The 14,985-nt window shown below is 36.0% G+C and overlaps 1 protein-coding gene across 6 annotated transcripts; it reads right to left on the bottom strand.

Annotated features, from left to right (window-relative positions):
* Positions 1-893: 893 nt before the first annotated feature.
* On the bottom strand, positions 894-14,195 carry LOC124180506 (cystinosin homolog). 6 transcript variants are annotated; one of them, XM_046566114.1, is made up of 9 exons: positions 13,884-14,195; positions 8,322-8,373; positions 8,125-8,215; positions 7,286-7,471; positions 6,319-6,559; positions 6,111-6,230; positions 5,418-5,706; positions 5,110-5,212; positions 894-1,578 (listed from the first exon to the last, which is right to left on the bottom strand). In XM_046566114.1, the coding sequence occupies exons 2-9, from the start codon at positions 8,359-8,361 to the stop codon at positions 1,473-1,475; spliced, it is 1,176 nt and encodes a 391-aa protein (XP_046422070.1). In that variant the 5' UTR covers positions 8,362-8,373; positions 13,884-14,195; the 3' UTR covers positions 894-1,472. The 6 variants fall into 6 exon arrangements, with proteins under 6 accessions (XP_046422070.1, XP_046422074.1, XP_046422071.1 ...); XM_046566118.1 differs by lacking the exon at positions 13,884-14,195 and adding an exon at positions 9,246-9,263; XM_046566115.1 differs by lacking the exon at positions 13,884-14,195 and adding an exon at positions 9,100-9,239.
* Positions 14,196-14,985: the final 790 nt, after the last annotated feature.

The following is a 14,985-nucleotide window of genomic DNA, read 5'->3' as shown; positions in this document are numbered from 1 at the left end:
CGCTCCGCAGACTTCGAGTACCGCATTCTCTACCTCCTGGATCCTGCTCTCCTGGTCCGCTTCCTTGTGCTACTCGAGTTCTAGGAAAAGCGCTCCAGGTACGCTACCTGGTGAAACTCGAATTCCACGACAAGCGCTCCTTAGTTTCTGCACTCAGGGTCCGCGACCTGGTGAAATTCGTCTTCCAGGACAAGCGCTCCAGGTCCACTACCTGGTGCAACTCGACTTCAGGGACGAGCACTCCGTAGTTTCTGTGCTCAGGGTCTGCTACCTTGTGAAACTTGAGTTCCAGGACAAGCGCTCCGTAGTTTCTGCGCTCCAAGTCCGCTACCTGGTGGAACTCGACTTCCAGGACAAGCGCTCCGTGGTTCCTGCGCTCCAGGTCCTGTGCGTAGTCTTTCAAATCTCTCAGGACTAAGCTGATCGTTCTGTGGTATTTTTTGACGAAATTTATTGTCATAAAATCACAATACGTTATACCCACATGCATGTGCAAACGTGATTTGTAGCATTATATAGAAAACATCTTACGGGCAGAATAATGAAGAATAAACAGTACATATAACTGTTTTGTACTAACGTAGGAAAATACAATATCCAAGTGATATCGAGGCTCATTTAGAATTTATTGAAGCAAAAGACCGTACTCTTAGCGGAGTGTAGCACACCTGTAGAAAAATATCGATTGAAGTATAGAAAAGCGGAAGAAAGCTATGGGTATATTGAAAACAGCGCGAGAAAACTATAGAACTAAAAATTACAGGTTCAAAAAGTTTCACTAATTAACGAAAACTATGCGATATATAAGAACTGCACTAATCGTTATGGTGCAGAACGCAGAGTATAAATCGAGGTGGGTGAATTTTGGGAATTTGAATCTTTGCAACCAATTATTCAAATCTATGGAGGTTCGTTTTATTCATGAGTATGTAGATCGAGCTTCGTGTACATTTTTTTTTTTTCTTGATTATTGTTAATATCAAATAATAGGATAATCAATAGTATAATTGTTACTGACAATTTAATAACGGTAACCACTGAGATCAGTGACATAATTTGTGGTGTCGGCGGTGCATTTGTTCGACTTGATATTGCGGATTGTATTGACTTTTAGTTTTACTGTAAACATCACCGTCCGTCTGACCGATTAAAAAGCATGAAAGCAGCACGTATATACTGCTTATTAAACGAATATTTAAAAATATACGATTATAGCTACTGTAATCTACTATCCGTGTTCTATATTTGAAATTGCAGTTAAAAAATATTCATAACAAACTTAACGAATATTTAGGCAAACACATAACTTAATAATAAATCGAACAAATCTGTAATCAGAATCTAGATCTCGGAATTAAAAGTAGGAATGAATAACGAGTGGTACTTTTAAGGTAAACTTAATTAAATAAATATTTTGTCATTTATTAAAAATATGAACAATCTATAACTTTTCATTCAATTAAATAGGGCATTTATTTATCAACAGCTTGATAACCTAGGCTGGTATCCACTCGATGATTTTCTTGATTTTGATCTTCACAGCAGTCTTCTGGGAGCTCCAAGTAATCATTACGATCCCTGTAAAAAAAAAAAAATAATAATAACAATATAATCATAAATTGTATCCAAATATACGGAGATAAATTAAGATATCTATCTATATACATATGCAATTATAAAATAAATTAATGTTTTATCATGAAGTTTGTTCTTTTATATTTTTAATATCATTTCAAACTTCAATGGGGCCCGAGGAACGAATAAAATAAAACAGAAAAGTTGTATTATCGAATGAAATACTTTTCAAATCAATGATAAATAAAAAATAGAAAAGATTAAATACTTCTAATGACAGCATAAATTGTCAAAACAAGCCAGTGTCACATCAATTTTAGGGGAGATATCCCCCCCCCCGCCGCTGACTCTACTCCTTTTTCCCACGCGTGTAAAGTTCGGTATAAAATTGTACGTACCATATTAGTTATCTGTTTAGACTATTAAAATTCTTTCATAAATTACTTATAATCATTTCTTGGTCCCTCGTTCGTCGTGCTCTTCATAAAGCAAAACTGATAAGTCTTATTTTTAAATACCAAAGTCTCTGCTAATTTGACTGTAAAATGCGCACAGAGACAAATTTTAAATGTGAATTGTACCCCAGATACCCTTCCAGTGATAGTTGAGAAATGTTTTTCATACAGAATTAGTTTCAACAAGATTAGTAAGTTAAAATGATAGTTACGGTATGAAACGCAATTAACTTGTAAAAAATCCAAAATTACTGTACGCGCAAACCTAAGATCAGATTTTCTAATCGTTACTTATCCATTTTGAAGGCATTTGAATTATCCAACTGATAATCATCAGCCACAAGTAATCCTTCTTTCAATATATACTTGCCATTTTATTATACATTTTGTTACTGTGAAACCTTTTCAACCGCAGATAAGAAATTCAGTGTTAATAGTAATACTGATAGCAATAATAATAATATTAATTTGAATAAGTATCATAGAATTTTTTGTTTATTACATTTAATTTAGCAATTATTTAAAGTTTTGGAAATTTTTATAAAGATAACAGTACCTAACACAGGTTACGGTAACAATGCAGATCTGTCGTTGGGATGGAATTTATGCGTAACATGAAAAATCGCAATCATCTGTACAATATACAGTGTACATTCATGCAGCATGCAAATCGCCATGCATAGGTGTAACAAATGTCATAAGTAAATATGTACGTAAATTACATGTATAAGGTACGGGCTTGAAACACATGAAATCAACGCCGAGATACTGGAGTTGCACGATTTTGGCTTTTACTCCTCGATCCTAAGAGGCTGCGATATCGAACAAGTAGTGTTTTATTTGCCTTACCATTTACTGTTTGCAAGAAGAACTACGGTGCGATAGTCGCATCAGACCCAATCACACGCAAGCTGAAGTAACCGTCTTGCTGTCTCCTAAGAAATAACGAACTGCGTCTAACTATGCGACCGATCAGAATTTACCATCGTGGAGACTTATTCTATGATTTCTAGCTACTGTAGCTGACATCGCCTCGTGTTCTACGATCTACACTCTGGGTACAGTCTACTATAATTATGGATGGATCGGGCAGGTGGTAGGTACCCAAATCTATAAACATAACTTCCAATTAGCGTACATTTGCATCATACAGAAATTATGACAATCATCGCTCACTCTCCTGTGACGCCAAACATAAATGATTGGATGTTTGTTCTACAAATGGTTTTTATACTTTATTTTGTCATATGAAAACTATGCCCGTTCAAACATAAGATGGAGACAGATGGGCAGGTCATAGATTCATTGAATTATATTTCATTCTTTAACATTTATTATATATATATATATATTATATATATTAAAGAAAAAATGGGTCTGATATGCATTCTTTTAAATTTACAAATACTATATTCAATAATACGTAAGATTCTTGATCTACACACAAGAACAACTACGACATTATATAAAAATAAGCGTATTCTGATGTTGGATCGATTCGATGCAAAACTTTTTCGATGTAATTCAACACCAGTTTTTTTGGAGTAGATCTGTATCTCAGATATGGGTATTTCAAAGTTTTTTTAGATGGTCGTAAGTTTTTTTATATGATATCCTGTTTTCATTAAAGCTAAATATGCAGAGACGAGAGGCTTGTAACAAATATTATATAATGGAATAGTATTTATACCAAGGCTATTCTTCTATTCAATGCGACTTCTGCAACAATTTCTTTTGCAACAATTACGTTTTGTGAAAAGTCACACTTTTATATTTGTTTATTGTCAGGGTACGTAGGACGGTATTTATAGAGGATTTCCTTACGGATAATGAGCGGATATTTTGCTACAAAATAAAAAAAAAAAATTTCTATACACAGCATGCTCTACAGGCAAAAATATACACACGATGTTGGGAAGCATCGATAGGGAATGACGAAATTGTACAAAAAGAATTTTCTAATCATTCACGTACATAAAATTAAGACGGTTTGGGAACATGAGTATAATAAATATGTTTATCATATATATGTATGGATAAGTATATATATATATGTAGGTATATATTTGGGCTCTAGGCACCACCTAATAATATAAAAATAATAATGATCAATGCACACAGTGTTTTGTTTCAATACCATAAAAAAAACTACATAGACTCATATCTACATTTCTAACAACCAAAGAGTATAATAAGAGAAATTGAGTACTTGACTCCTTACTTCGCATTGATGATAAAAATGCATACAAATTTAATTTTTTTTTTTCACTAGAAAAAAGTTAACATTCTCAATTTCATAAATATTCTTTACATTATATTACATACATTTATATACAAAAGTGTAACAGTTTTGAACTCTAGCATCTTATTATACTCTTCTAAGGTAACTACCAAAAATTTATCTACGTACATCACAATCAACTATACTGCAATATGCAGTTCGTTAAGTAATAAATATATATATATAAAAGGTGAAAATGGCGTGACGTGTAAGCTAAAGTTGCACCGCCGGCTATACTCGTCCATTCAGGTCAATCTGCTTTTCACTGGCGTGTCTGTAAAGGTAAAAACTCTTGCTCTACCCCAGTTGCGGTTTTAACAGCGAATCACTTTGCAGTGATACTTGGTAACGGGCCTTAACATTTACCTTTGCCTAATATCCGCCAAATTTATTCTCCGATTGAAAAAATAACATTGAGTTTGAAAATTTTATTTAAAAGTCAAAACCTGCAAAATAATGTCTTACGGAATGTTCGCCACAATAAATGGTTGGCCGAAATACACCTACGGTCAATTTTATTCATTCATTTTCTTTTGGCTCAAGCTGTGGATAATTCTTATCTCTAACTAAAGAAAATGGCATAACAAGCTCATTTGTGCAAAGTGCATGTTGAAGTGTGCGTGGTTTAATTGTTAAATAAAGCTGGTTAGTAAAGCAAAAGCTGACATGCAATAGTTTGCCTATTGTTTGACATAATATTTTCGAACATATTCCCAGATAAATGTTCACCGTGATAAATATTCCAATCAATAGTAAGCCTTATTAGAATCGGGACCGATTTTAGCTACTTTCACATACCTGTATAATACGTAATGTTGTACAAGGAAGAAAATGTCAAAAGCAACGGAGAAAAATCCTAGTCCAAACTTTGTTGGATCTCCGAAAATGCTGTCCCAGTCATCTGTCGGAAAATATCGAATATCATCTTTTGGGGAAATCAGATAAAGCGCGTACGAATATGACTTATTTGACTTTGAAACTTGGCAATTCAAACTATCAAATATATTCCAATGACAGTTGAAAAAATTTTCTTTCGACTATAAATAACACCTTCAATTGAAAGTAAATTTAATGTTGTTATAACGAAGTTTCGTTTTCATTTTTACCATAATTGTATGCATCGAGTATCATTTGCAGCATTGATAACATGCCGCCGGTGAAATCCAAGAATATATTTCCGATACTCCATCCTATTGTTGATTTTCTTTTGTAATTATAAAACGCCTGTGGTACGTATTTGATAAGCGTAATAGCCAGTTTTACGTAGCTGCAGTAATACAAAAAGTCTAACCACTTGATTGTGTCTATTCCAGCTAGAATTATTGAGACTAGTATAAAAATTGTAAAAATTCCATGTATCACACGCGCCATTATTGACACTCTCTGCGTCCCTCTCTGAAATTTAACAAATTACACTAAGTTACATAAATTTTCGTTCCAGTTGCGATTAGTATCCGTCTGTTGTTTCATCATGCCGATATTATAAAACTTTCATCGCTGTTTGATATTTATTAAACATATTTATTCATTATATATTTATTCATCATCTGTGCTTTTTTTGTGGTAATTTACTTTGTAGACGCGACTAATGAAGAGTGGAATATCTACTGCGTTACGAGTCAATTGTTAGTTTATTTTTCCTGAAATATAGGCGAAACATCTGACCAAATGAATAAAACTTCACATTCCTTTCGCAGCGTCTGTTTGTAATCAGTGGAGCGGAAAAAAACTTGACTTCTTAACCAGGCCAAGTTCAAAGTTCCACAAACTAATTTGGTTTGATAAAGTAACATACTAACCTCGTAAATGAAACACTGAAGGATCGTAACTGTCGTTGCAAACACGGCGTGCAATGCAAATACGACATCGTTCACTTTGACAGGGTTTAAACCCTTGGGATAGCGATTGAAATATTCTTGCTGCAAAATGAAATGACCTAATTAAGTTTGCGAAAATATTGCCATCGAATCGGAGACCTGGAATTAATATTTTGGTTTCGAAATTTACCTCGATTTCGGGAATCCAATATAGTCCGCAGTTGAACAAACTGTACATTACAAAACCGACGATATTTAACGATAGGAAATCAAAATTCAAACCCACTACACTCTTGCGTTTGTAGTTGATGTGAATTTGGGGATAAAAACTGATGCTCCATGCCAAGAAATACACCCAACCAACTACGACACTCACGTGACGCAGGGTTTCTGACTTTTCTATAGTCACACGTACGAAGGCATTGGTAACACTGAAATTAATATTGATAATTTTAATGAAAAATTGAGACATAAATTGGTCAGTGAATGGCTATTTGTGCAATTTCTTACTCGAAGTCAAAGTTTCCCAATCTATACTCAGATTCGGGTATTATTATAACTTTGTAAATAGTCATTTTAGATTTTTTATCGATATTCAAAAGTACACTCGCGAAAATAACGTTCACAAATAATTTATGAGTATACCAAATTCACTACTTTCGAACGAGCACAGTTAACTTTTGAAACACAATATTATTTCACCTTCTTTAGGAACACGTCTTTACGGGACGAATTTCAGAAGAATACTGACCAAGCATCGTACTTGATCACAGACAAAGTTCAGAAGGTTATCAAGCGAAGTGTACACCACCACGAAATGGATAAACAATAAACATCGATACAACTATCATCTGCTTCAATTATTTGATCGTTTATTTTGATGAAAACAGAAAATAAGAGCGCACCGAAATATTTCCGACAGCTTTCCAGATAACGTGAGTAGGTCGAATGGTAAATAGCACAAATATGAGTTACATCACCGGAATGGAAGATTTATTCAACCAGGTTCAATTCATCTGCAAATTACATACTGATACAACTACGAAGAGACTGGATGAAAATATTTTGCATTTTTTAGTATGTAATTCCCTGTAGTATTGACGATTCGAATTGATTGAGTAAACTGATTTAATTTTCAGAGGTTTGTTTATACTTACGATGCGGCATCGCTAGGTGTAACATTTGCGGAAACTGTAGAATAGCCCGCACTTAGACCAAATACTGTGATAGTCCATTGTGCGGTTGTGTTTGCAGCGGAGAGTGAAAAATTTGCAGGATTTGTCTTCACCAAATCTGAATGCTGTATGTCAAATCTTACTTCTACATCCTCGGACAACGAGTTGCTGTAAAGATGTCGTGACAATCAATTTTCGTTGTGCAGAAATGATTAGTTTGAGCAAAACTTCATAGGCAACTGTTATGTTTTTCAAAAGTTTTAATCATTATTTTCATTGTTTCTCAAGCATGATTTTACATACTTATTGCTTTAGTGCAACGGTCTTAATTTTACTACGGAGAATTTGCTAAGTCAACGAATTCTTCCTAAAATTTAGGGCAGTGCTTGTTTAAAGCATTCGATGTAATTTGAGGTGTCGAAATTCTTGGGACTTTTCCAGCTAGCTGTCGACATTGAGGAATGAAACAATATTGCAAGATATGATTGTGCAAATACAAGTATAAGAGGACGCCGTTAGAGGTCAATGAAACCGGTTCATCGACATTAATCAATGAGTCGTTAAAAACGATTTGAATGAAAGCGTGAAAATACAAGTTTCGAATCTGCACACTTTTAAAGGGATGTGAACATCGCGTACTGAGCATATTTTCTCATTCTGGGATTATAGAGATTATAATTAGGTCAAGGTATATATTATACATCGTAATATGTAACCTACTTAACAGCTCTAGAAAGCTGATAAGAATGCGGAGGCAGTACGAAGAGTTAAGAATAACAGATAAACAATAAGTGATGAGCGGAATATGGGTATATACTTGCTTCAAATAGAGATCGAACGTTTTCTGACCATCGACGGTGACCGTCAAATCTTGCTCTGACACAGTGAAGTCGGCCAAAGACTGTCCGATAGCTGCGGAAAGCAAGAAACAAGATGAGCACAAGTATGGAATATTTTTAACACTAATTTCCTACAGATACATTTAAAGAGTGAACTACTTGCTTTGATCTATACGTACCTAAGAGCACAAAAAGCCATGTGTACTGTTGAATAATCATTTTTCAAATTACCTGTAACAGAAAAAGTAACAAAGAAATGATTAAAGTGTTTTATCGGTGTCTCTGGTTTAATCATCTTTACTTGAATTTTAATATGACGTTAGAGAAGATGTCAAGCATCAATTGTATTACCAGATATTATCGACAGCAGAGAAGAAAAAAAGGCAAATCATTGTAAGTAGTTGGAATTTCTTTACCAAAGAAAAAACAGATCTCACTTGTCCATTGGATTGAGATTATGCAATCTACTCTGTTAATTGTTTCAAATACATGTGTGAATGGAAAGTTTTAGTTTTCAATTATTTCCATATCTACATGGGGTCGCATAAGTTGCATACGCTTCAACAATTCGAGAAAGTTATGCCAAATTTATATCAATGTAAAAATGACCGGTCGACAATCAATTTAGGACAGATTTTTTTGTAAGATATTACAACTGGTTGTCTAAAATCAATCCTTTTTTTTTATTGTTAAGAGTAATCATAACCTACAAACGTCACTGTCATATCATAATAAACTGGCAAAATAATTATCGTTTGAATGTAAGTGATAACGATCGGTTACACGGTAATATTGAAAAAAAACTTTTGGCACTTCAACACAAGGTGGGCAAGACTTTGTATGTTGTTTAAATACGTGCGAATCGATTGCGCGTAGATTTGACAGGTCGAGTGACAGATGCGAGACAAAGAGAAAAGAGGTTAGGAACGAGTCGTTTCAAGCTGGGATTACATTTACCAATAAGATGTTTATTGCACGATAGAGTCATTTCACCGGCGTGGTGGTATTATTTATGATTTCTTCATTCAATGCAGATTTAATGGACCATCCTGTGTGTATGTGTCATTTATATTTTGTATGTAGTATTTACATACAATACGTACTGAAAACACGGAACTCAACGTCTCGTGCAGCCCCCACTACGATACTAACAGATACTAAATTACTAAGCGTGATTCAAACCTGACACATGTTGTGATCGAATCGCTCAATACAATCAATTCTGGGAAATAAGAAGGTAATTGTTTAACATTCAGGGTCGAAATGATTATTTAAACTCACAGATTTAACTTGAGAAATAGATTTGGTCACTGGTTGTCACAATTGGCTACAGATTCGGTAGTTAAATATATTTGAAATGTGTTTGAAAGCAAACACATTCGAACCCTGTCATAAAATCAACATGGCCACCAAAGTGATGCACTTGCAATTTTATTCCGGTCGTATAATTATATTTAACTCTGACTAATCATCGCCAGCTACCTTATGCTGGAAAAAATTATGGCAAAAACGGTTTGGCTATTATTTCACTATTGATGATCGCCTCGAAAACTGTAAATTTAGCTTCCAAATTCGTCACTTTATCACGTGCTTTTGAGTACAATTCCCGGGCCGGCAGCTTTCTAGTAAAAGTTTACAGCCACGTAGCAATTCTTCACATCGTGAAGTTTATTTCTACTTGAAACTGCAGTCACTGCCCTCGGCTACTCGGAATTGATAAATCGAACAGAGTTTAAACGAACAGCTGATCTGGGGTGCTTGGGATCAACGTCATTATTGCTATAGTGTGGCTCAGCTGCAGTTTTCAATACAGCCAATGGAGCCTCGTACTATTTGCTCAGTTACCTATACTCATACTTTTGAAATATTTTACCAAAGGTCACGTCTTCTGATCATGGTTTTTCTTTCTTGTGTGACGCTCGAAAGGTGTGTGCAGTGTTTGTTCCGACCTTTAAATTGAAGTTCAAATTCTAATTCCATCCCGCGAGATCCTCACGTGATTGTCGTGATTCCTGATTCGCCGGAGACTCGTGACGCAGTCGAATATTTGAACGAAGTTTATTAATTGACGGGAAAATTATTGATGGGAATTCGAAAGCTCGCGATAGATTTTTTTTTTAATTTTCGTACAGTAGTAGTATACTTGATCATTTTTTCTTGAATCTTTTCACATAGCCATGAACAACTCCAGATTGCATTTATTATAATTTTTATTGGTACTGGGCTTGAGAGGTTAAATTGGGCGAATATATTGATGCAAAAATATGTTATAGACTTCACGTTCACTATGTATCATTCGGCCTTCTAGTATATGTACATTGTACATATTTGGTCTTGCGATGGATACTCGATCTGTCTTTGACGCGTTCAGCTGAAAAAATATTAATGTTCCACCGTATTTTTCCATTCTTTCCACAGTTACTCTGGCACGATTATTCTTCTCACGCTTCTATTCATACCGTTAAAAATTATTATACGCGAAATGAATACTTAGAGTATGGTATATATATCGGGCATATGAGAATCAAGCGAACGTTCACCGTCGGCATGTACATGTACAATATTAAGAATGAGTGCCATTCTCCAAGGACTTGGGCTACAAATTTATTTTTGAAAAAAAAATAAAAAATAATAACCACGTATAAAGAGAGTCTTTCTATTTGCCGTAACCGCAACTTGTCCGACAGTTTGTTTTTTCCCATAATTGTGATAAGCAGTCAGGTAAAGAGGAACGAGGTGGCAGTAAATCGTATGTATGTCTAGAACGCGCCTATTGCAGGTATATACCAATCGTTTTAGTGGGTCACCTGACAACTTTCCGGTCTTAAGATCAAACGCTGCACGTTCTTACCGTTGCAGAAACGGTACGGTGTGTAATGATATATGCCGAGCACACTTCAATATAGCAATAATTACTCCGAATTAGAAAATTCCGTAATAATTCAGAAGATTTTTAACAACCGTAACATTATTTACGTTACAATACCGCGCAATTTAGGTATTACTCAATCGGCAGTGCCATTTTTCAAATTCTTTCATCAGTCGTTGAACACAAATACTACTCTGTTTCCACAAATTTTATAGCAAATATGTACCAGATTTCGAATTTGCGATTCCTGCAGTCGACACGTGCCGTTAAATATCGCGAGCTAATCGCATGGCTGTTTGAAATATTTAATGTCGGTTTGAGGCCGCGTTTCAACATTTGATCGTTCAGACAAGCTCGTTTAGACCACAATTATCAGTCTGGGAATCTGTATTGACACGTCGCGAAACTTGACCTGCAATAAAACACAACGATATAACATTGTATAAAAATAATTTACTCGAGAATGATTGAAGTCTGGTGACTGATTAAGTTCTATTTCCATCTATATTACACACTTCTTTTTGCGCAACCTCAACATTCATACCGTACATGTATTTCGGCAATTAATTTGCCTGACAGTTATTTTAATCTATCCAAGACTACTGAATCGGAATTAATTCGGGGCACTAACCCTAAAAGTTGGTTAAATTTCGTGCGAACAGAATCGCTGCTGCAGTTTCCAAGCTCGTGATTCTCATATAGCGACGTTCGAAATTCAAATTCTCGAGATTCGCGCGGCTTGCGGCTAACCTTCGGTAACTGGGACTGGACCAAACAGGTTCCTGATTGAAACTGGCTTACGTAGACGGAGATATCCCGTCATTATATTATAAGACGCGGTTTATCGGTGGGTACAAAGAGATTACTGGAAAAGCAACTCGTGACCGGGCTTTTTCGACGGAAATTCAGTCATGTTACACAACTGTCTGCAGCCTTTTACTCTGGACAAAATCAAACATGGCACTTCGACAATTAAACTGGCCTCAAACCCCAGACGTGGACTTTAGTAATATTTGCTTTACGGTTCATAATAAGTATAAAACTCCGGGCCAATCCATAGGCCGGAACACATGTAATGCATGTAATAAAAAAGAAGGATTAACGAGACAGAAAGAGTATCTTATTATTTGAATTGAACATCGAGACTGGAATCCGATTGAATTCTTAGTTACAGGTTTTATAGCAAGGCCTGTCGTGCACGCAACAATTTTTTATAGCGAAAAACCTGTCTCGTGCAAATATAAATAGACTAGAAATAGAATTTGATCAATTAGGACATTGTGTTATGCTCTAGTTCTAGAGCTTGACCGAAACGGAGATGATTACCGTAATTTCGACCAAATTACTGGTTTACACTTTCTCGAATCGCTGTGTCAGTGAAACTTACGGCATGTGTGAGATTGATAATACAGTCACGATGCACACTTTGTATTGTTTGGAAATGTGTATTACCTACTTTATCTCAATTGTGCTTGCGGATAAGGTTTGTCCGACAGTTCTTGCATCAGGCTGAGAGTTTGATGGGAAGTTTTGTTTTACGTCAAATTGGAAACATCTCGTGACAAATTGTTCGTAACTCATTGAAATACATTCAGTGAACACGCAGCCACGTTGGGATTTTCCACCTTTTGTTTAGCCTACTATTAGAAAACCGGCTAGACTTAACCGTTCGGATTACACAAGGATTTCTTTTTTCATTAAACCTTCGGCAGGTTTATAAGGGCCATGTCCTCGATTTTGCGGAATGCAGAGAAAGTTATTTCACACAAGGCTTATCGCACTTTGTTGTTTTCGGACGCGGTCTGATCACCACACCGCGCGGGTTAAATCCGTCCACAAATAGATTAAATTTAATTCCTAACTCTCTGAGCGGCGTTTGCAAACTATAGCCGAAGCTGCTGTGCTCAGCATCTGCAGAGAAGCAGAAATATGAAGAGAAAACACGAGATCGGATTGGAGATGATGAAAATTCCTCACTGTCTTGGCTAATTAAATTAGCTTGTATTTTTATGATCATTAAACTTGAGAAGAGCTTGCAGGTTGAATTGAAAAACAAAAAAAAAAGAATAAAAAATATACAAGTTTAGGCAAACCTTGGAAACAAAAGAAAACTAATAACACGATGATCTAGGTGTAACTTTTCGAACAAAAACGAAGTGATTTGGGGAAAAATCCCGATATACTTGTTTCGGAGGTTTGGAAATTCTTCGATCAATAAGAGCGGGCATTTGGGTATATTTATAAATCGAAGGCCGACGAGATAAGGAGATAATAAGAACAAGTAAAAGAATGCCTAGTTTCGATCCCGCTAAAAGACAATTCGTCATTTATCGTCACTCCGGTATTACGTCAAATACATGGAATGCAAAAAATTATGGTTAAATCGTGTCATACACGCGCATAACTTCGGTAGTTAAACGATTTTCTTATCACTGTACAACCGCACGAGTTATAGGAAAGATATTTTCCGCAACAATTATTCCGTGAAAGATTACCAAAAGGAAACTATGCACGAGATTATTGTCACGACAAAGATGAATCATTAAAAAGTAAAAATTCACCTTTTCCTCGACAAATAATACGCGGCACGCTCCAATTATTAAAGTCGAGTATTTCCGTGACTGAATGCAACTGCAACTGTCACAAAAGAAACAACAAATAATCCCAGATTATCTGAAATTATCTAAGAAACAAAAAACAAACGCGTCTGGCGTAAGCGGCTTTACTTACCAACCTAAAAGCATGATGCCGATAAGCGCGCGAAAATTCAAACTATAGTACAAGATAATTACGCGGCCAGTGATTGGTTCAGAAATGAGCTGCACAAAGAGCTGATATATATTACAGTAGCCGATGAACGACACATACGTACCAGTCTGACTAATATATTCCTTATCTCCTTCGGTACTCGGACAATGACTTCAGATCGCGAGTGATTTTGTTATAAATCCGAGATGCGTGCAACGGCGCCGGTTCGACAAAATAATCTCCACACTCTGTAGTTATATGCGTAAGATTATTCGCTCTGGCAAATTATCTCGAACCGATTCGTTTTTCCCCACAGAGACACGCGTGTCGTGACGCACAGCCTTCCTCCGGATTTTCTTCCCTTCCCGGTCCTTCGTTGCCCGGAAATTCAGCCACTGATCGGTTCCCTGCTCAGCTTCGAAGTCATCACTGTTGTGTTGGCGCCTCCTGCCGCGTAGCCGACTATATAAATTCACCACCGCCGATTCCTCGCACGGTTAGTCGTAATGTCAGTTCACGCGGTATATTACTCCCCCCCCCCCCCCCCCCCCACCCGCCCCTCTCCTAAGTCTCTGTCACTTCCCCACTCAGCGACTGCTACACTCGCTCTTCTCTCTCTCTCTCTTTTTCTCTCTCTACTCTATTCTATCAATTTCCTTATTAATTTTGTTGTTTTTTTGTTTTTTTTTTTTTTTGCAATATCGTACAAAGCCTGATATTTGTTGTATTTGTTACGCGTCTGCCGTCGTTTTAATTTATTAAACACGTTTTATATCGTACGTATCAAACTGTTTTTATATCCGTGACTTTTTACTCAACACATTGTATTTATTTTATTATCTATTATGCTCAACTCTGTACATTGTTTCTGATACATTTGCTGTTCTTAATTTTATATTGATCGTTTTTAAATGTGTGTTTTTTTTTTCTTGCTTTTTTTAACGCGTTTAACGCAATGTCGCGCAGTCATTCACTTCGCGCATCACTCAAACCGCTGGTGTCGTTACGTTAATTTGTGAAATGCTTAATTATGATCATTGGGCTTGTCATAGTGCCCGGATATTGTTTCACTTTATTGTTTCAGGTTTTTCCCGACATGCGTTTGGAAATTTTATCATCCGGCGAATGCAACTTACGGAGATTTAATCAAGTAGAGGCGTGATTAGAGCAATATGGCGTCGCACTTCGCCAACAGCTGATCGGTTCGGCTAAAATGTACGAACATA

The sequence above is a fragment of the Neodiprion fabricii genome, chromosome 4, assembly GCF_021155785.1.
Source record: "Neodiprion fabricii isolate iyNeoFabr1 chromosome 4, iyNeoFabr1.1, whole genome shotgun sequence".
NCBI lineage: Eukaryota > Metazoa > Arthropoda > Insecta > Hymenoptera > Diprionidae > Neodiprion > Neodiprion fabricii.
This window is presented reverse-complemented; position numbering and strand designations above follow the sequence as displayed.

Coding starts and splice junctions, on each gene's coding strand:
- LOC124180506 (XM_046566114.1), bottom strand. CDS start 8,361: ATGATTATTCAACAGTACACATGGCTTTTTGTGCTCTTAG. Junction 7,472..8,124: donor ACGTTCGATCTCTATTTGAA/GCAAGTATATAC, acceptor ACATCTTTACAG/CAACTCGTTGTCCGAGGATG. Junction 5,707..6,110: donor TTCAGTGTTTCATTTACGAG/GTTAGTATGTTA, acceptor GTTAAATTTCAG/AGAGGGACGCAGAGAGTGTC.